Source organism: Phyllobates terribilis, unplaced genomic scaffold, assembly GCF_046119375.1.
Source record: "Phyllobates terribilis strain yellow unplaced genomic scaffold, ASM4611937v1 Scaffold_7__3_contigs__length_470593459, whole genome shotgun sequence".
Taxonomy (NCBI): Eukaryota; Metazoa; Chordata; class Amphibia; order Anura; family Dendrobatidae; genus Phyllobates; species Phyllobates terribilis.
In genome coordinates this window covers 235519264-235536557 of record NW_027362767.1, presented here as the reverse complement: position 1 = coordinate 235536557, position 17294 = coordinate 235519264, and the positions used below count along the sequence as shown (strand labels likewise).

At 45.8% G+C, this 17294-nt stretch overlaps 1 protein-coding gene across 1 annotated transcript; it reads left to right on the top strand.

Moving 5' to 3' along the window:
• The first annotated feature begins 7302 nt into the window (after nucleotides 1-7302).
• ZNF628 (zinc finger protein 628) lies at nucleotides 7303-16609 on the top strand. The gene is made up of 2 exons (XM_073639826.1): nucleotides 7303-7469; nucleotides 10676-16609. Exon 2 carries the CDS (start codon nucleotides 10698-10700, stop codon nucleotides 13995-13997), a length of 3300 nt encoding a protein of 1099 aa, XP_073495927.1. The 5' UTR covers nucleotides 7303-7469; nucleotides 10676-10697; the 3' UTR covers nucleotides 13998-16609.
• The last annotated feature ends 685 nt before the right edge of the window (nucleotides 16610-17294 follow it).

Here is a 17294-nt window from a genome sequence, read left to right as displayed (position 1 = left end):
GTTCACAATAGCATATTCTTTTGAATATCATTTTTCCTATTTTTCGTTCTTGAGCCAAATTCAGTAGCATTTTTATGCAGGTCTTTATTATTTTTTGGGAGTTTGTTCGACCAAGTGATTGTGATTTCCATTATTCACAAGTTTTTTAACTGAAGGGTAACATGCTACATTTTAAACTTAATTGAATGGATCTTGCAACATTTAGGCATAAAAAACCCCCCCACAATTAATATGCACAAAAATTCAGCGAACTGTCTACACTTTTTTTGAAGAATGTTGCACAAAGTCTAGCAAGAACAGAATGACAAGACAGGAAAGAAAAACATAAAGAAAAACGCTTCATTTTTTCCCCCCAGAAATCTGCACTGTAATTTTTGGTGCAAATGTTTGCATTTATCGTATCTGTACAGATTTATATCTCTATAGATATGAAGATACCTTGCTCTGTATTTCGGATCGTGCGTGCTTTCCAGCTTCTCTTTTACATTTTATAGGTTAATATTGGAAATAATGATGCTCATAAACTACGAGTCCATATTGTGAACTCTGCACGGCAGCAGAGATATGCGCCACATTCATTAAAGCTTGTCGTCAGGGACAATTTTATTTTTTTAAACTATGGAATTAAGAACAAACAGGCAGGTAGTTGCTAACTTCCTGCCTGTTCTACCTGGCACCTGCTCAGAACTATCCTGACCGCTCCTGCCAACGATTCAGCTGCTCCACGTCAACAGAGCAGCTCTTCCTCTTCTGTTCTGCTCTGTCGATGGTGTGTTACTGCTGACATCATGCTGACAGGCAGCTCCCCGCAGTAAGGCAGCGGGGAGCTGGCTGTCAATCAGCATGACGTCAGCTGTGACGCCCCATCAACAGAGCAGAACAGAAGAAGAAGAGCTGCTCTGTTCATGTAAAGCAACAGAATCGCCGGCAGGAGCGATCAGTGCCGGCAGAGATCGGCGCCGGGCAGAACAGGCAGGAAGTTAGCAACTACTTGTCTGTTACTTCTTAGGCCTATAGAAAAAATAAAATAGTCCCGGACAACCCCTTTAAGAGTCACACGCCTCTTAACGAATTTGTCGCATCTTACTTTAGCACACGTCTCAAGACTGGAGTGCAAAACACGAGTCTTGATAAGTCAAAAAGTTTCTGTGAATTAGGATTTACAAAATGTGTTCACACAGAAGTTCTAACCAAAAATGCAATGTGAGGCTCCGGCGTTACACCTCAGAGGGGGTCTGCTGCAAAGATTTATACCTTCTTTCCACATCTACGTAGTATTACCCCACTGTATCCAATCATTTTTCACTTTGCGTCATTGTCTTCAAACTACATTTTACTTTGTACATCTGTGCCAAGAAAAATGAATAGTGAAATACTTGTGTAGTAATACTAGAAAAAAAAAAAAAACTACAGTCATGGCCGAAAGTGTTGGCACCCTTGACATTGTTCTTGAAAATGAAGCATTTCTCCCAGAAAATTACTGCAATTAAATGTTTTGTCATACACAGGTTTATTTCCTTGACTACAACGTGAGCATCGAGCAATGGAAGAAGGTGCAAAGCGCTAAGTATATTAGATAACATAAATCATCTAATCGGCAATGTACCATTCTAATAAATAAATAAGGAGAGACTACAAGAAATATTCCATCAGAAATATTAGGACTAACACTCTATTAAAATTTTGCCAGTCCTAATAGGTAGCTCTCAAAAATGTATAGGGTGTATGAACGCGTTGGAGTGTCTGCAGCGGGCGCGGTCTGCGATTTTCGAAGGTGTTGTAGCTTCTGGTTACAATATCGATCATGTCCTGAAACAGTGAATGAACAATTGCCAGCGCCAAGATCCTGTTGTGACTTGACACTGAAATAAAATGTGGCCTGTACAGGGAGTTCTGCTGGTAGATCAGCATCTGTAACATTATAGAGTACAATATACTGCCCAAAACCCCAAAAGTTTTAGGTCTGTGCTTTGTTGACGATGTTGATTGTAAAAGACTTCCAGCTCTGGGTGATAGTGTGACCACCAAGCTCAACGCTGCTGTATTGTGAGGGAACCATCAAGTTCAATGTCTCAGATTTAAAGTGTCATCATCAAACTCAGTGCCTCAGCATTGACGTGTAACCATTTGATTGTCCACTACTTTTACACTGATGAGCTATCCTTTGGATAGGGCATCAATGTCTGATCGGTCGGGGTCAGACACCCAGCTGTTATCGGTGGCGGCCGCTGGCCAGAAGTACTTACTTGTGGAGCTGGCCGTCTTGGAATAGCCGCTGCTTGTTACTGCACATCCACCTTCTATTGATTTGAATAGGAGGCAGAAGTGCAGTGCCTGGCTGCGGAGACCACTACGAGTAGATGGAGAAGTTCGGTAAGTACCTGCGTCCGTCAACACCAATAACAGCTGATCGGCAGGGGTGCCGGGTGTCAGACCTCGGCCGATCAGACATTGATGACCTGTCCTAAGGATAGCTCATCAATGTAAAAGTAATGGACAACCTCTTTAAGCTCAATATTTCAATATTAACATGTAACCCTCAAGCTCAATGCTTCAATATTGAAGTGTAACCATCAAGCTCTGTACCACTATTCAGTATGCCCTCATTAAGAGGCTCTGAAAATTTAAAAAAAAAAAAAAAAAAAGACAAGGCACTTTCATATATAGAACTGGCATTATTTACAGTGGGTACGGAAAGTATTCAGACCCCTTTAAATTTTTCCCTCTTTGTTTCATTGCAGCCATTTGGTGAATTCTAAAAAGTTATTTTTTTTCTCATTAAAGTACACTCTGCACCCCATCTTGACTGAAAAAAAACAGAAATGCAGAAATTTTTGCGAATTTATTAAAAAAGAAAAACTGAAATGTCACATGGTCATAAGTATTCAGACCCTTTACTCAGTATTGAATAGAAGCCCCCTTTTGAGCTAGTACAGCCATGAGTCTTCTTGGGAATGATGCAACAAGTTTTTCACCCCTGGATTTGGGGATCCTCTGCCATTCTTCCTTGCAGATCCTCTGCAGTTCCGTCAGGTTGGATGGTGAACGTTGGTGGACAGCCATTTTCAGGTCTCTCCAGAGATGCTCAATTGGGTTTAGGTCAGGGCTCTGGCTGGGCCAGTCAAGAATGGTCACAGAGTTGTTCTGAAGCCACTCCTTTGTTATTTTAGCTGTGTGCTTAGGGTCATTGTCTTGTTGGAAGGTGAACCTCCGGCCAAGTCTGAGGTCCAGAGCACTCTAGAAGAGGTCTTCATCCAGGATATCTCTGTACTTGGCCGCATTCATGTTTCCTTCACTTGCAACCAGTCGTCTTGTCCCTGCAGCTGAAAAACACCCCCATAGCATGATGCTGCCACCACCATGTTTCACTGTTGGGATTGTATTGGGCAGGTGATGAGCAGTGCCTGGTTTTCTCCACACATACAGCTTAGAATTATCACCAAAAGTTCTATTTTCATCTCACCAGACCAGAGAATCTTATTTCTCGAAGTCTGGGAGTCCTTCATGTGCTCTTGAGCAAACTCTATGCGGGCTTTCATATGTCTTGCACTGTGGAGAGGCTTCCGTCGGGCCACTCTGCCATAAAGGCCCGACTGGTGGAGGGCTGCAGTGATAGTTGACTTTGTAGAACTTTCTCCCATGTCCCTACTGCATCTCTGGAGCTCAGCCACAGTGATCTTGGGGTTCTTTTTTACCTCTCTCACCAAGGCTCTTCTCCCACAATTGCTCAGTTTGGCTGGACGTCCAGGTCTAGGAAGACTTCTGGTGGTCCCAAACTTCTTCCATTTAAGGATTATGGAGGCCACTGTGCTCTTAGGAACCTTGAGTAATGTAGAAATTCTTTTGTAACCTTGGCCAGATCTGTGCCTTGCCACAGTTCTGTCACTGAGCTCCTTGGGCAGCTCCTTTGAGCTCATGATTCTCATTTGGTCTGACATGCACTGTGAGCTGTGAGGTCTTATATAGACAGGTATGTGCCTTTCCAAATCAAGTCCTATCAGTTTAGTTAAACACAGCTGGACTCCAATGAAGAAGTAGAACCATCTCAAGGAGTATCACAAGGAAATGGACAGCATGTGACTTAAATATGAGTGTCTGAGCAAAGGGTCTGAATACTTATGACCATGTGATATTTCAGTTTTTCTTTTTTAATAAATTTGCAAAAATTTCTACATTTGTTTTTTTTTCAGTCAAGATGGGGTGCAGAGTGGACTTTAATGAGAAAAAAATGAACTTTTTAAAATTTACCAAATGGCTGCAATGAAACAAATAGTGAAAAATTTAAAGGGGTCTGAATACTTTCCGTACCCACTGTATATCTTCCAAGAACCCTACAAAGGACCAGGAAACATTCATTACAGGTGGAAGAAAGGTTATTCAGGCAGCTAAACAAGAAAGGGTTCTTTACAGTCAGAGCAGTTGGGACTGTGAAATGCCGACCACGAGAGGTAGTGATGGCCGACACTATAACAGCATTTAAAAGTGGGCTGATGCTTTTCTCACGACAAATGGCATTGTGGGTTATAAATAATCTAGGGATAGAGAATGTAGAATTGGTGGAGAAAGGTGAAACTTGATGGATCGGTGCCTTTTTTGAACCTATGTAACTTTAATGCGATGATGGGAGTAGTAGTGATGGAATGATGGGCACTCGCTTAGAGTGCTTGGCTGGTAGGAATAGCACAACAAGTTGTGTAGGATGACTGCTGCTGTTCCTCCCAACCGGGTCACCCCCCTGGATGATTGCCTACAGTGATGCAGGGATTTGGATATGGCAGCTTGAACACACTGTCAGCAGTGGGTAGGTAAAGGCATTTTGTTGGAATAATAGATGCCAAAAATCTATCTTTATTTTGTTTTTATTCGTACACAAATCAATATTCGGTTCTGTATCAGAGCTTCACCAAGAGACTGACACATGGGAGTGCAAACACTGAAGTGCACCTTGCCACCTGCTTGTTTTATCTCTGCCCTTCTCTGGTTCTATGCAGTCAGAACGTTCAAAGCAGTCAGAGCAGTCAATCAAAGACAAGAGGAGGGGGGGAACAAGCAGGTGGGAAGATGCACTTAAATGTTTGACCCTGCCATGATGCACCGGCACCTGTATTTGGTTTGAACAGTCAATCTGCGCTGACAAGCCCTTTAATGGGAGTATATCAGCCCAACCTGATTGACAAAGAGAGCACTGACTGCAGAGAAAGCTCAGGCAAGCCATCTCTATCAATCACTGATGAGGGAGGCGGGGCATGGAAAACCAGCGGAGCACCCTAATTAGCATATTTAATTAACCTTCAATTGTTGCAGAACAGAGGCAGCGATTACTACACTGAAGATGCAATTTTTATATGAGCTCAATCCCCTACAAGGCTTATACTGTCGGTTTGAGCTGACAGACTCCCTTTACAAAAATATTTTTAAGTATTTATAAGGTTATGTGTTTTTTTTTCTAAAGACTGTGATACGCCCCATTTCATCTACAAAATTTGTTTTTTACTCTGCAAACTGCTTTGAACACTCAACTGTCAATCAACTGATGTCCAGTGTTGTGTGAACGTGCTCTGATAAGGGGTTATCTGAGCACACTCGAGTCCTGATATCTCCGGCGTGCTTAGAAAATAGGTTTGAGTCGCAGCGGCTGCATGATTCAAACAGCCGTGAGACATACAGGGATTGCCTGACAAACAGGAAATCCCCGCATGTGTTGCGGCTGTCTAACAGCCGTGGCGACGCAAACATATTTTGCGAGCACGCTGAAGATACTTGGTTAGGACTCGAATGTGCCCCTATCAGAGCACATTCGCGCAACACTACTGACGACGCCTCTGGCCAAAACTCGATTTGTGCATGAACACGGCCTGTAATGCCGCAAATAAAAAAGAGATTTTTTTTTTAGCAGCCATTGCTTCATTGAAATCTCTTTACCTAACCACCTGTGTCTCATCTTTACCTCAAGTGTAAAGTGACATTCCGGGATGAAATGATGTTTAAAGGGTTATTCCCAAAAACACAAGTTATCCTCTATCAGTAGCACAGGGATAATTTGCTGATCTCTAGAGTCTGACCGCTTGGACCTCAGTGATCCCAATATCGGAGATCTGCAGTCCCGTCCTGAATGGTGCTCGTCCTCCACTCAAAGCACTGTGTATGGGACTACTGGAAAAGGCTGAGTACTACTCCTTCCAGCAGTCCCATGCTGAGTGGTGCGCCTTCCAGCAGTCCCATGCTGAGTACTACTCCTTCCAGCAGTCCCAGGCTGAGTAGTGCGCCTTCCAGCAGTCCCAGGCTGAGTAGTGCTCCTTCCAGCAGTCCCAGGCTGAGTAGTTCTCCTTCCAGCAGTCACGTGCTGAGTCGTTCTCCTTCCAGCAGTCCCGTGCTGAGTCGTTCTCCTTCCAGCAGTCCCGTGCTGAGTCGTTCTCCTTCCAGCAGTCCCGTGCTGAGTCGTTCTCCTTCCAGCAGTCCCGTGCTGAGTCGTTCTCCTTCCAGCAGTCCCGTGCTGAGTCGTTCTCCTTCCAGCAGTCCCGTGCTGAGTCGTTCTCCTTCCAGCAGTCCCGTGCTGAGTCGTTCTCCTTCCAGCAGTCCCGTGCTGAGTCGTTCTCCTTCCAGCAGTCCCGTGCTGAGTCGTTCTCCTTCCAGAAGTCCCGTGCTGAGTCGTTCTCCTTCCAGCAGTCCCGTGCTGAGTAGTTCTCCTTCCAGCAGTCCCGTGCTGAGTAGTTCTCCTTCCAGCAGCCCCGTGCTGAGTAGTTCTCCTTCCAGCAGTCCCATGCTGAGTAGTGCGCCTTCCAGCAGTCCCATACAAAATGGCTGCAGTTGGAGTCGAGCATGGGCACCATTCAAGACAGGGTTTCCACCAGAGCCCTACATTTGGGATCATTGGGGTCTCAAAGCTCAGACCCCAGCAATCAGAAAAGTTCCCCTCAATTCCTCGGACCATGACGGAAATTGCTTAAGTTGAACTTTAAGTGACGGACACATGACCCCTCGTGGCTGTAATTCTGTTTGGCCCCATGAAGCTCTGCCCCAACCACCTAACGCCATTATTGGGGTTACCAATTCGGCCCTACATGCCAGAGAGCAAACTACTTGCCCAGTACTACATTATACAGCAAGAACAAGAGCCACACGAGGAGGACATAGCCGTGCAAAGCTATTTCCTGCAGTGGACAAGTAATCTTAGCTCTGCTGTCATTTATATAATATGAACTAAATGTTGCACTGTCTGTTCTGTCCGCCATGTTGGTACAACCCAACATCCGCAGCAGCTGATTTCCTCGCTTTACAGTCCAGTGCTCTCTGCCACTTCCGGGTGGAGCGTCGCATGATATGACGTCACTCGCTAAACTGCCGCGCACGGAAACGACGTCATCTCGAAACCATGAAGGCCTAGTAACGGGAGAGAGGAGGACCGGGGAAAAAGTACCGCACAGCTCAGAAGTCACTGCCGGGATGTAAGCGGCTGCCCGGGACTGCTGGTGAGTCATGGAGGGAGAGAGTCTTGGGGACCACCTATTCCTCTGCCCAGTAAGTGAGGAAGAGACATTACTAACCGGGGAAACTTGTAGTTTTCGTAGGACTACAACTCCCTGCAGGTGACCAGCAGGCCATTCTGAGGCGGAGAGGACATGCTGAGACCTGTAGTACACCACAGCTTACCCAGCAGGCCATTCTGAGGTGGAGAGGGCATGCTGAGACCTGTAGTACACCACAGCTTACCCAGCATGCCATTCTGAGGTGGAGAGGGCATGCTGCGACCTGTAGTACACCACAGCTTACCCAGCAGGCCATTCTGAGGTGGAGAGGGCATGCTGAGACCTGTAGTACACCACAGCTTACCCAGCAGGCAATTCTGAGGTGGAGAGGGCATGCTGCGACCTGTAGTACACTACAGCTTACCCAGCAGGCCATTCTGAGACGGAGAGGACATGCTGAGACCTGTAGTACACCACAGCTTACCCAGCAGGCCATTCTGAGGTGGAGAGGGCATGCTGAGACCTGTAGTACACCACAGCTTACCCAGCAGGCCATTCTGAGGTGGAGAGGGCATGCTGAGACCTGTAGTACACCACAGCTTACCCAGCAGGCCATTCTGAGGTGGAGAGGGCATGCTGAGACCTGTAGTACACCACAGCTTACCCAGCAGGCCATTCTGAGGTGGAGAGGACATGCTGAGACCTGTAGTACACCACAGCTTACCCAGCAGGCCATTCTGAGGTGAAGAGAGCATGCTGAGACCTGTAGTACACCACAGCTTACCCAGCAGGCCATTCTGAGGTGGAGAGGGCATGCTGAGACCTGTAGTACACCACAGCTTACCCAGCAGGCAATTCTGAGGTGGAGAGGGCATGCTGTGACCTGTAGTACACTACAGCTTACCCAGCAGGCCATTCTGAGACGGAGAGGACATGCTGAGACCTGTAGTACACCACAGCTTACCCAGCAGGCCATTCTGAGGTGGAGAGGGCATGCTGAGACCTGTAGTACACCACAGCTTACCCAGCAGGCCATTCTGAGGTGGAGAGGGCATGCTGGGACCTGTAGTACACCACAGCTTACCCAGCAGGCCATTCTGAGACGGAGAGGACATGCTGAGACCTGTAGTACACCACAGCTTACCCAGCAGGCCATTCTGAGGTGGAGAGGGCATGCTGAGACCTGTAGTACACCACAGCTTACCCAGCAGGCCATTCTGAGGTGGAGAGGGCATGCTGAGACCTGTAGTACACCACAGCTTACCCAGCAGGCCATTCTGAGGTGGAGAGGACATGCTGAGACCTGTAGTACACCACAGCTTACCCAGCAGGCCATTCTGAGGTGAAGAGAGCATGCTGAGACCTGTAGTACACCACAGCTTACCCAGCAGGCCATTCTGAGGCGGAGAGGACATTCTGCGACCTGTAGTACACCACAGCTTACCCAGCAGGCCATTCTGAGGCGGAGAGGGCATGCTGCGACCTATAGTTCACCACAACTTACTCAGGAGAGGGGGCGGCCTGGTCATTACCACTGTCTGATATAAAGGCGCGCTGGTTTGGGCTGACACGACAGATCGCAGGCTCAATAAAATAACGTCACTAATAAAAATGTATAAAAAAAAAACATTAAAATCTTAGATTTTAATGCAAATATTACAGTCTAAGAAATATTTTCTATTTTTTTGGGGGGGGGGCGTGACTTGTAATTTATTGTATATGTTTTTTTTTTTTTTTTAAATAATATAATAAAAAAATATATATTTATTTTCAGAGCTATGTAGTCTGTAAGCCAAACCTACGACTCCCGATTTCTCACTACTGAGCGTGTACATAAAGTACAGCTCACATTCATCTCAACTGAAAGACTCGACCCTTAGATCAGGAATAGGACAGACATTTATAGGACGTTTCATAACTTTCCCAAATTCTTATGAAAAAAACATTTACAGCACATCCTGCACTGTACTAATGAACCCAATTTATTACATATTGTCAGTCAGTCCATTTTATTCCGACTCCACAGCCCTGTAATAATCACAATAAAAAAAAACATTTGGTATCACCACACGTGTAATTGTCCATACAGATGAAGTATATAAATACTTATGAGTGGCAAAATGGAAAGAAATCGAAATCACTGCTTTTTGATTGTCTATATAGATAGATAGATAGAAAAGGCATGCATCACCGGCAACCAGTACATTTATATACCACTGTCAGTGATTGACAGCAGCCTGTAAATGGTTAGTTAGTGATCGGAGCTAGCTCTGGTTGCTGCTGTTACAGGCAGATGTTGGTTGTATTACACCACCAGTATATAGTGGACTCCGCTGCTGAGCCTGATCCATATACCCTGCACGCGACCTGACACACAAATATATGTCGCAGTTTGTGGTGGGGTTAATATGGCCTTTTGAGAAAATGACCTAAATATCTGATAGATTCGGATTCCACACCCATGTGGAAAACAGGGGTCCCTTGTCAAGCCTGGTAAGCAACCCGCTGTCCATCGCATTCAGGCATTGCCTGGCTGAAGTGAACAGAGAGCCGCTGACGTACATCTCCATATTCCTTCTCTAGGATGTTCTGTTCTGTACTTAGATTTACTTCCACCTGTGACCTGCACCAATTATAAAACTGTAGAATATTCTAAGTACAGTCATGGCCGTAGGTGTTGGCACCCTTGAAATTGTTCCTTTTTTATCTGGTTTCAGGTGTGATTTTCATATTCCTTACACCTGTTACTTGCCACAGGTGAGTGTGAATGAGCATCACATGCTTGAAACAGAGGTTTTTTTGTCCGACCCATTTTTGGGACTTTGTGTGAAATTATGTCCAGTTTGCTGTTTTTTTGTGTTGTTCCAATACACACAAAGGAAATAAATGTGTATAACAAAACATGTGTAATTGCAATAATTTTCTAGGAGAATTACTTCATTTTCTGGAATAATTTCAAGGGGCCCAACACTTTCGGCCATGACTGTACATACCATAAACGGGCCGGTTGGGAATATCTTTGTATCACAGGTTTGCCTTACAGTTTGCACTTGGGATTTCTCAGTCAGTTAATGGAGTTATTTACAGCATTAATATGTAATCAGGGCCTGTATGTTTCGGGTGGGATGTGGATAAGAGATGATGGTTCATTTGAGGCCTTTGATAGGTTTGAGATATTGACTCATGCATTTTTTTTTTTATCTCCAAAGTTTCTTAGCCAAGCTCTTCAAAATGGTTGGAGCGCAGGAGATGGAAGTTCAGACATCATCAGTACAACAGCAACCTTTGGTCCAGTCTGCAGACACCAGCAGCCATCAGTATGAGTGTCACGAGTGTGGGAAAGTCTTTAAATGGTCCTCTAGACTGATCCATCATCAAAGGACTCATACTGGAGAGAGACCCTACAAATGCTCTGAATGTCCCAAGGCTTTTAAAGGCTCCTCCGCACTACTTTATCACCAGAGAAGCCATACCGGGGAGCGTCCATATAAGTGCGGAGACTGCGGCAAAGCCTTCAAGCGTTCATCCCTACTGCAGATCCACCAAAGCGTTCACACTGGATTTAGGTCTTTCAAGTGCAATGTTTGTGGGTTGGCATTTAAGTGGTCTTCTCACTATCAGTACCATATGAGACAGCATACAGGAGAGAGGCCATACAAATGTAACATCTGCGACAAGGCATTTAAGAACTCGTCTAGTCTGAGACGACACAGAAACATCCACACGGGAGAGAGGCCGTATGTGTGTACTGTGTGTGGTAAGGCTTTTACTCAGTCTACAAACTTGAAGCAACATGAAAGGATCCACACCGGAGAACGTCCCTACAAGTGCAACGAATGTGGCAAATCCTTCACCCATTCCTCTAACCTTCTCCTTCACCAGCGCACACACAATAACGGGCACACTCACAAATGCGACTTGTGCGGCAAGGTGTTTATTTCCGAAGCTTTCCTCCAAAAGCATTTGCAGTCGCATACTATCGAACCGACTTTTATGCATGCCGACGCGGAAGTTTTCTTGACTACGACGGGCGATATGGAGACTGTGGAGATGGTCTATAAATGTGGTATGTGCGAGCTGACTTTCAAGAACGAGGACTTGCTGCTTGAGCATCAGCCGAGCCACGTCGACGAGCAGATGTTTTCTTGCACGTCCTGTGATAAAGTGTTTAAGAGCGCGTCGGGTCTATCACGCCACCAAAATACCCACTCTAATGAACGTCCGTACAAGTGCTCTATATGCGAGAAGACGTTCGTGCAGCTCTCCAACCTCTTGATGCACCAGAGAACCCACACGGAAGAGCAGCAGTTGATACAGACTGAAGCCGAGGTCACATGCCCCCAAACTATCGAAATAGTTCAACCTTTTACAGCAAGTACCCCTCCGGAGACTGTCGACCGGCCATACAAATGCACAGACTGTAATAAAGCCTTCAAAGGTTCTTCGGGACTTCGCTACCACATGCGAGATCACACCGGAGAGCGTCCGTACAAATGTTCAGAGTGCGGCAAAGCTTTCAAACGTTCTTCGCTCTTGTCCATTCACCAGCGGGTACACACTGGCGTTAGGGCGTTCAAGTGCGGAGAATGCGGCCTGACCTTCAAATGGTCATCACATTATCAGTACCACTTACGACTCCATACAGGGGAACGACCTTATAGCTGTACAGAGTGCGGCAAGTCGTTCAAAAACACCTCTTGTTTACGCCGGCATCGGCAGCTGCACACCGGCGAGCGCCCGTTTGCTTGCGTCATGTGTGGCAAAACTTTTACTCAGACTTCTAACTTGAGGCAACACGAAAGGACTCACACAGGAGAGAAGCCGTACAAGTGTGAAAAATGCGACAAAACCTTCACCCACTCTTCAAATTTGCAACTTCATCAACGCACACACTCCACTGACCGACCCTATAAGTGCACCGTTTGCGGCAAAGCTTTTGTCATGTCTTCTTATCTGCAAAGACACATGCGTACTCACGCCGTCAACGCCGGGGGAAACGTAGGGCTGGTCACACAAACGCCAGTTGCCAATCAAAGTGGACAAGTCGTTCCTCCGCCACAAAAAGTGCATATTGTATCTGATATGCCCACGACATTGAATCTAGAGGTCTGCAACCAGACACCTTCATTAAACCCACAAACCGTTTTCTTGGTACAGGTACCCCAACAAAACACTCCTAAGCTTATATTGCTACCCTCCCATCAAATATTAAACCCCCAGCAGAAGCTACCTGTGCCGCCAAACACGAATACCAATCTCGTTGCAATACCAAGCAATACAGGTCAGAAAAACCAGCAGGGTAAAGTTTCACGAAAGCGAGCGAAGCAGAAAACCACTAATGCACTTTCTAATATCGGATCCCCGAACAAGAATATTCTTATTATGCCGAACACAAGTCAAGCGTTGCCCAACATGCAGCCTCTTCAGTTCCAAGCTTTCCAAAGCTTTCCCAGGGCACCTGCGTTACCCATGGGTCAAAATATCATCCTCCTGCAGAATGTGACCGAGCAAAGCCCTCTGCAGATACCTACCATGCAAATAAATGCAATGCCGCCAACGCAGAAAGCCACCAACATACAGATCCAGCAGGTGTCCAATACGCAAGACGTCACACTTCAGAGTTTACCTAGCTCTCAGGAACTATCAAACATTCACCTAAAGACCGTAGAAGAGGAAATGACCAATATCCAGACAATGTCAAGCCCCCAAAGTCTGTCTGACGTCCATATCCATCAAGAACTACCCAACGTCCAGCTTCAGACGAGTCCAAACGAGACACATCTCTCCGATATTCATCTGCAGGCCCTTCAGGAAACGCAAAGTCTCTCCAGCTTGCAAGAGAGCAGAAATTTGATCGTCGTGCAGAATTCTCCGGGCGAGGAGCTTCTAAGCACCAGCGAGAGTGTTGAAAGTTTGCAGTCTATGGAAGACGTTCAGGACGTCCATTTCGAAACCCTTCAGACCGAAGACGGCCTGCAGAACGTCCTGGTCCTACGGAACGCCGACGGAGAGCAGACGCGACTGTGCGTACAAGGGATGGAAAATATTCAGGGTATCCAAGACGTTTCCAACGTACAGATTCAAGCCATGTCCAATATGCAGGAACCGGCCAACTCCGCTTCCGAATGTCAGAAAGTTTTTATTATCCAGAGCGCTCACGGGGAGCAGACTCTGCAGGTTGTCGATGGGTTTCAAGGAGATCCGAACGTACATGTCGTAGAAAACCTCCAAGGCATGCAGGCAGGTCAAAGCCAACTACAGGTGGGGCAGAACCAGCTTCAGGTGCTACCGGGCCTTCAGAGCCAGCTTCCCCAGAACATGCAACTGGGAACTGTACAAAGCAGTCAGAGTCTGCAGGCTGTACAAAATGTCCAAGGGCTCCAGAACATACAGACGGTCAACCCCGGAGCCCAGAACATACAAACCATCCAGCTAGTTCAGAAGAATTCTATTCAGGGATTGCAGCACGTTTTGCCATTCATTCAGATTGTGCAGAGTGCACCGAAAGTTCAGCTCGTCCATACTTTTTAATAAAGACTGCGTTAAAGGGGTAGTCCAACCTGAAGAAGCAGTCACCTTTTAATTAGTGTTAGATCCAAACCCTGGGATCTCCACCAATCACTGGAACATGGAGCTTATGTTCTCTCCTGGCTGCAAGACCTCGACCAAGTAGGAGCTGCTGCGGTGCCCTCAGCCATCTTCATCAGTGCCGTGGAGTTGCAGTGCGCTCTATTCTGAGTGCAGTTTTGCGGCCAGGTGAGAATGGGAATACTGATTGGTGGGACCAGTGCCAACCCACTACTTGGGCTGGGATACACCTTTTTTTTTTTTTTTTTTTTTATAGAGAAGACCTGTTTTTTTGGATCAAGCAGTTGTAAAACTATACCGGAGAATCTTTTCTTTAATTTTACAGTTTTGTGTTGTCCCTTAGTTACTCCTCTTGGAAATGTAAGAAAAGTGGCATCTGTTCAATGCCAATACCACAGACTGCCGTTTCAATTTGTGCCAGAACAAATAGAGCCCTCCACCTGTGCAAGGGTGTAACACTAGTGTTATTTCCAGGAAGAATAACAGAGGAGCTTTCTATGGAAAGATGCTGTGGAAATGTCGTTTTCTCTGGGACTGCAGAGACATGTCAGGAGAGATGGGGGTCATCTGTAAAGCTGCCCGTGCGGTACCCTCGGCCATTGACACTAGAGCAGTGCCTGGATTACACCACCCATCATGCATGAGAATCCTCGACCACCTCTACAACGACTCGCCCATGCTCCGTGCCTGAACCCTCTTCCTTTACACTTATGCATGGCGGTATTTTACAGGACGTGAAGGAACTTTTTGCTTCATTTTTTTTCCAGCCTCTTAGAATCTAATATATTGGTTATAGTGTGTGTGTATTAATGCTGTCATAATCAGCAATATTGTGTCCAGACCAATTATTTGCAATTGACAAAAAAAAAAAAAAACATGAATCTAGCACTTTTCTCAGAGGATGAATAGTGGCCGATATTCTCCTCCTTACATTGTAGCCCGAGCATGAACCTTCCCTGACCCTCTAGAAATAAATTAATCCAACAGCAGCAGTAAGGTTAATTCTAGAAATACTGTCCTGGTCACATTGGTAGTTATCAGGTTGTTCTGTTAGGGGGTGATACTTCTATAGACTGTGCAGGGATTTATCTGCTGCAAAAATATGGATATATTCACCTTATTAAAAACCTTAGGATGTTTCATGAGCAGAAAAAACACTTGCATTTCTTTTCCTTGCAAGCCCATGCTGATATATGGTCAGACACAGACAATTCTGTATATCCCCTTATTGTTGGTTTACACAATACTGATTGCATATATTAAGTAGATCTTGCTCCTGATGAGGCTGGTGTAATTATTTGACAATACATTGCGGTATGAGTAAGTACACCAGCCTTATCCGGTCTAAGAGATCTATTTTAATGTGTGCAGATCTGCTATAATGGGTATGCTGGGAAAGTACGCCTCATTCTGCTTTATCCACCGGGTGTCACTGCTGACGATTGACAGCTGGATCTCCGCCGCCTCACTGCGGGGAGTCAGTGGTCAATCAGCATGATGTCAGCAGTCACTCCCCATTGATGGAGCAGCCCGGAAGAAGAGCTGCTGTGTTCACAGAAGGTCAAAAGAAGTAAGGAAATCTCACGCCGCAGATTTGTCCGCAGCGGATCCCCCAATAATTATACACGCGTCACTTGTGAATTTGCCGACTGCTGTGAATTTTAGTCTTCGCACTGCAAACCTGCATGCAGCACATGGAGGGTTATAAAGCTGTGGTGTAATAATCAACCTTTATATGGGATTTTTCCCTCTATGTCCATTTTGCCTTCTTCACCGGAGATTTTTATTGCTTGTTAATGGATGATTGAGTCGAGTCCGTATTTAGGGCGACAGATCGGTAAAGCAGGTTTCCATCTTGGGACATGTATTACAGTTTACATAGTCAAGCAGGCTTTATACTTCTGTCCGAGTAGAGACCGTCCGCAGGTCTCCTGACCCGACCTTGACTGCCTCGTATATGACTATGAAGCTGTGGAGTTCGGGTCAGGAGACCTGCTGCCGGTCCTGACATCGCAAGGTCAGACTCTGCACAATAATCTGGTTTACGAAAGATAACAACTCCACTTTTTAGTTAAAATGTTCCCACTAGCAACCAGCAGAATTGTGAATACAGCTCTGGATTATGATACAGGGTACATCTCTACATTTTTAGGTAGCTATGTGCAGATCTGTGTGTAAAATGCTATTCAAAAGGTGAATTCTGGACGGCATGTCTCCTGATTTGAGTCCTAGTTGAGTTGATGTAAGAAGCGCTGGTTTTCCATGGACTTCTCTGGTTGCAGAATAATCCAGTTATTTCTCATGCAGCGGTTCTACATCAGCGTCCATAGCCCAGCAGCTTCACGTGGCAGCAGCAACTGATTGGGGGTTGTAGTAGGAGGGCTCCCATTAAAATATAGGGGGCAGGAGTTGCGTCCTCGGGAAAGGTGAAACCATTCTTGCTGGAGAACTTTACAAAAGTAGTCAATGGGAAATGTAATTATTAAAAATCCACCCAATCTGCTTTCTGTTTTTCAATTGCACATATTTATTAAAAATAGTAATTGTTACGTTGTGGGCAGTGTGTGGCGTCCTGTTCCGTACGGTGACACTTCACTGGTTATTGTTATTAAAGGGAATCTATCAGAAGTTTTTTGCTATGTAATCAAGGAGCAGCATGATGTAGGGGCTGAGACCCTGATTCCAGCGATGTGTCACTTACTGGGCTGCTTGGTGCAGTTTTGATACAATCCCTGTTTTCTCTGCTGTAGATCTAGTAGAGCTCAGACTGCGCAGCCTTGTATAACCCTGCCCACATCACTGATTGGCAGCGGCCTGTGTACAGTGTCAGGAAGCTGCCAATCAGTGGTGGGGATGGGGTTAAACAGATTAGCTGGACTGTCTGGCCTGTGACAACTAGTCCTTCAGTGATTAATCTCCTGGTGATAAAACACTGATTGTATTGAAATAGCAAAACAAAGGTCAATAAGTGACACATCGCTGAAATCACATAACCTGTTCAAATCAATAGGAGACGGATGTGCAGTACCTAGCTGCAGCCGCTATCGGAAGAAGGAGCAGCTCTGCAATTGAGCATTTCAGGCCGCCGCCAACACCAAAAACACCTGAATCGGCGGAGGTGCCGGGTTTCAGACCACGATTAAACAGACGTTCATGACCTATCCCAGGGATAGATCATCAATAATAAAGTAGTGGACGAGCCCTTTAATGAATCAGGTGCATCTTACAACTGCCATGCGG

Bases quoted from the DNA above. Each gene is read 5' to 3' on its own strand.
- ZNF628 (XM_073639826.1), top strand. From the start codon at position 10,698: ATGGTTGGAGCGCAGGAGATGGAAGTTCAGACATCATCAGTACAACAG.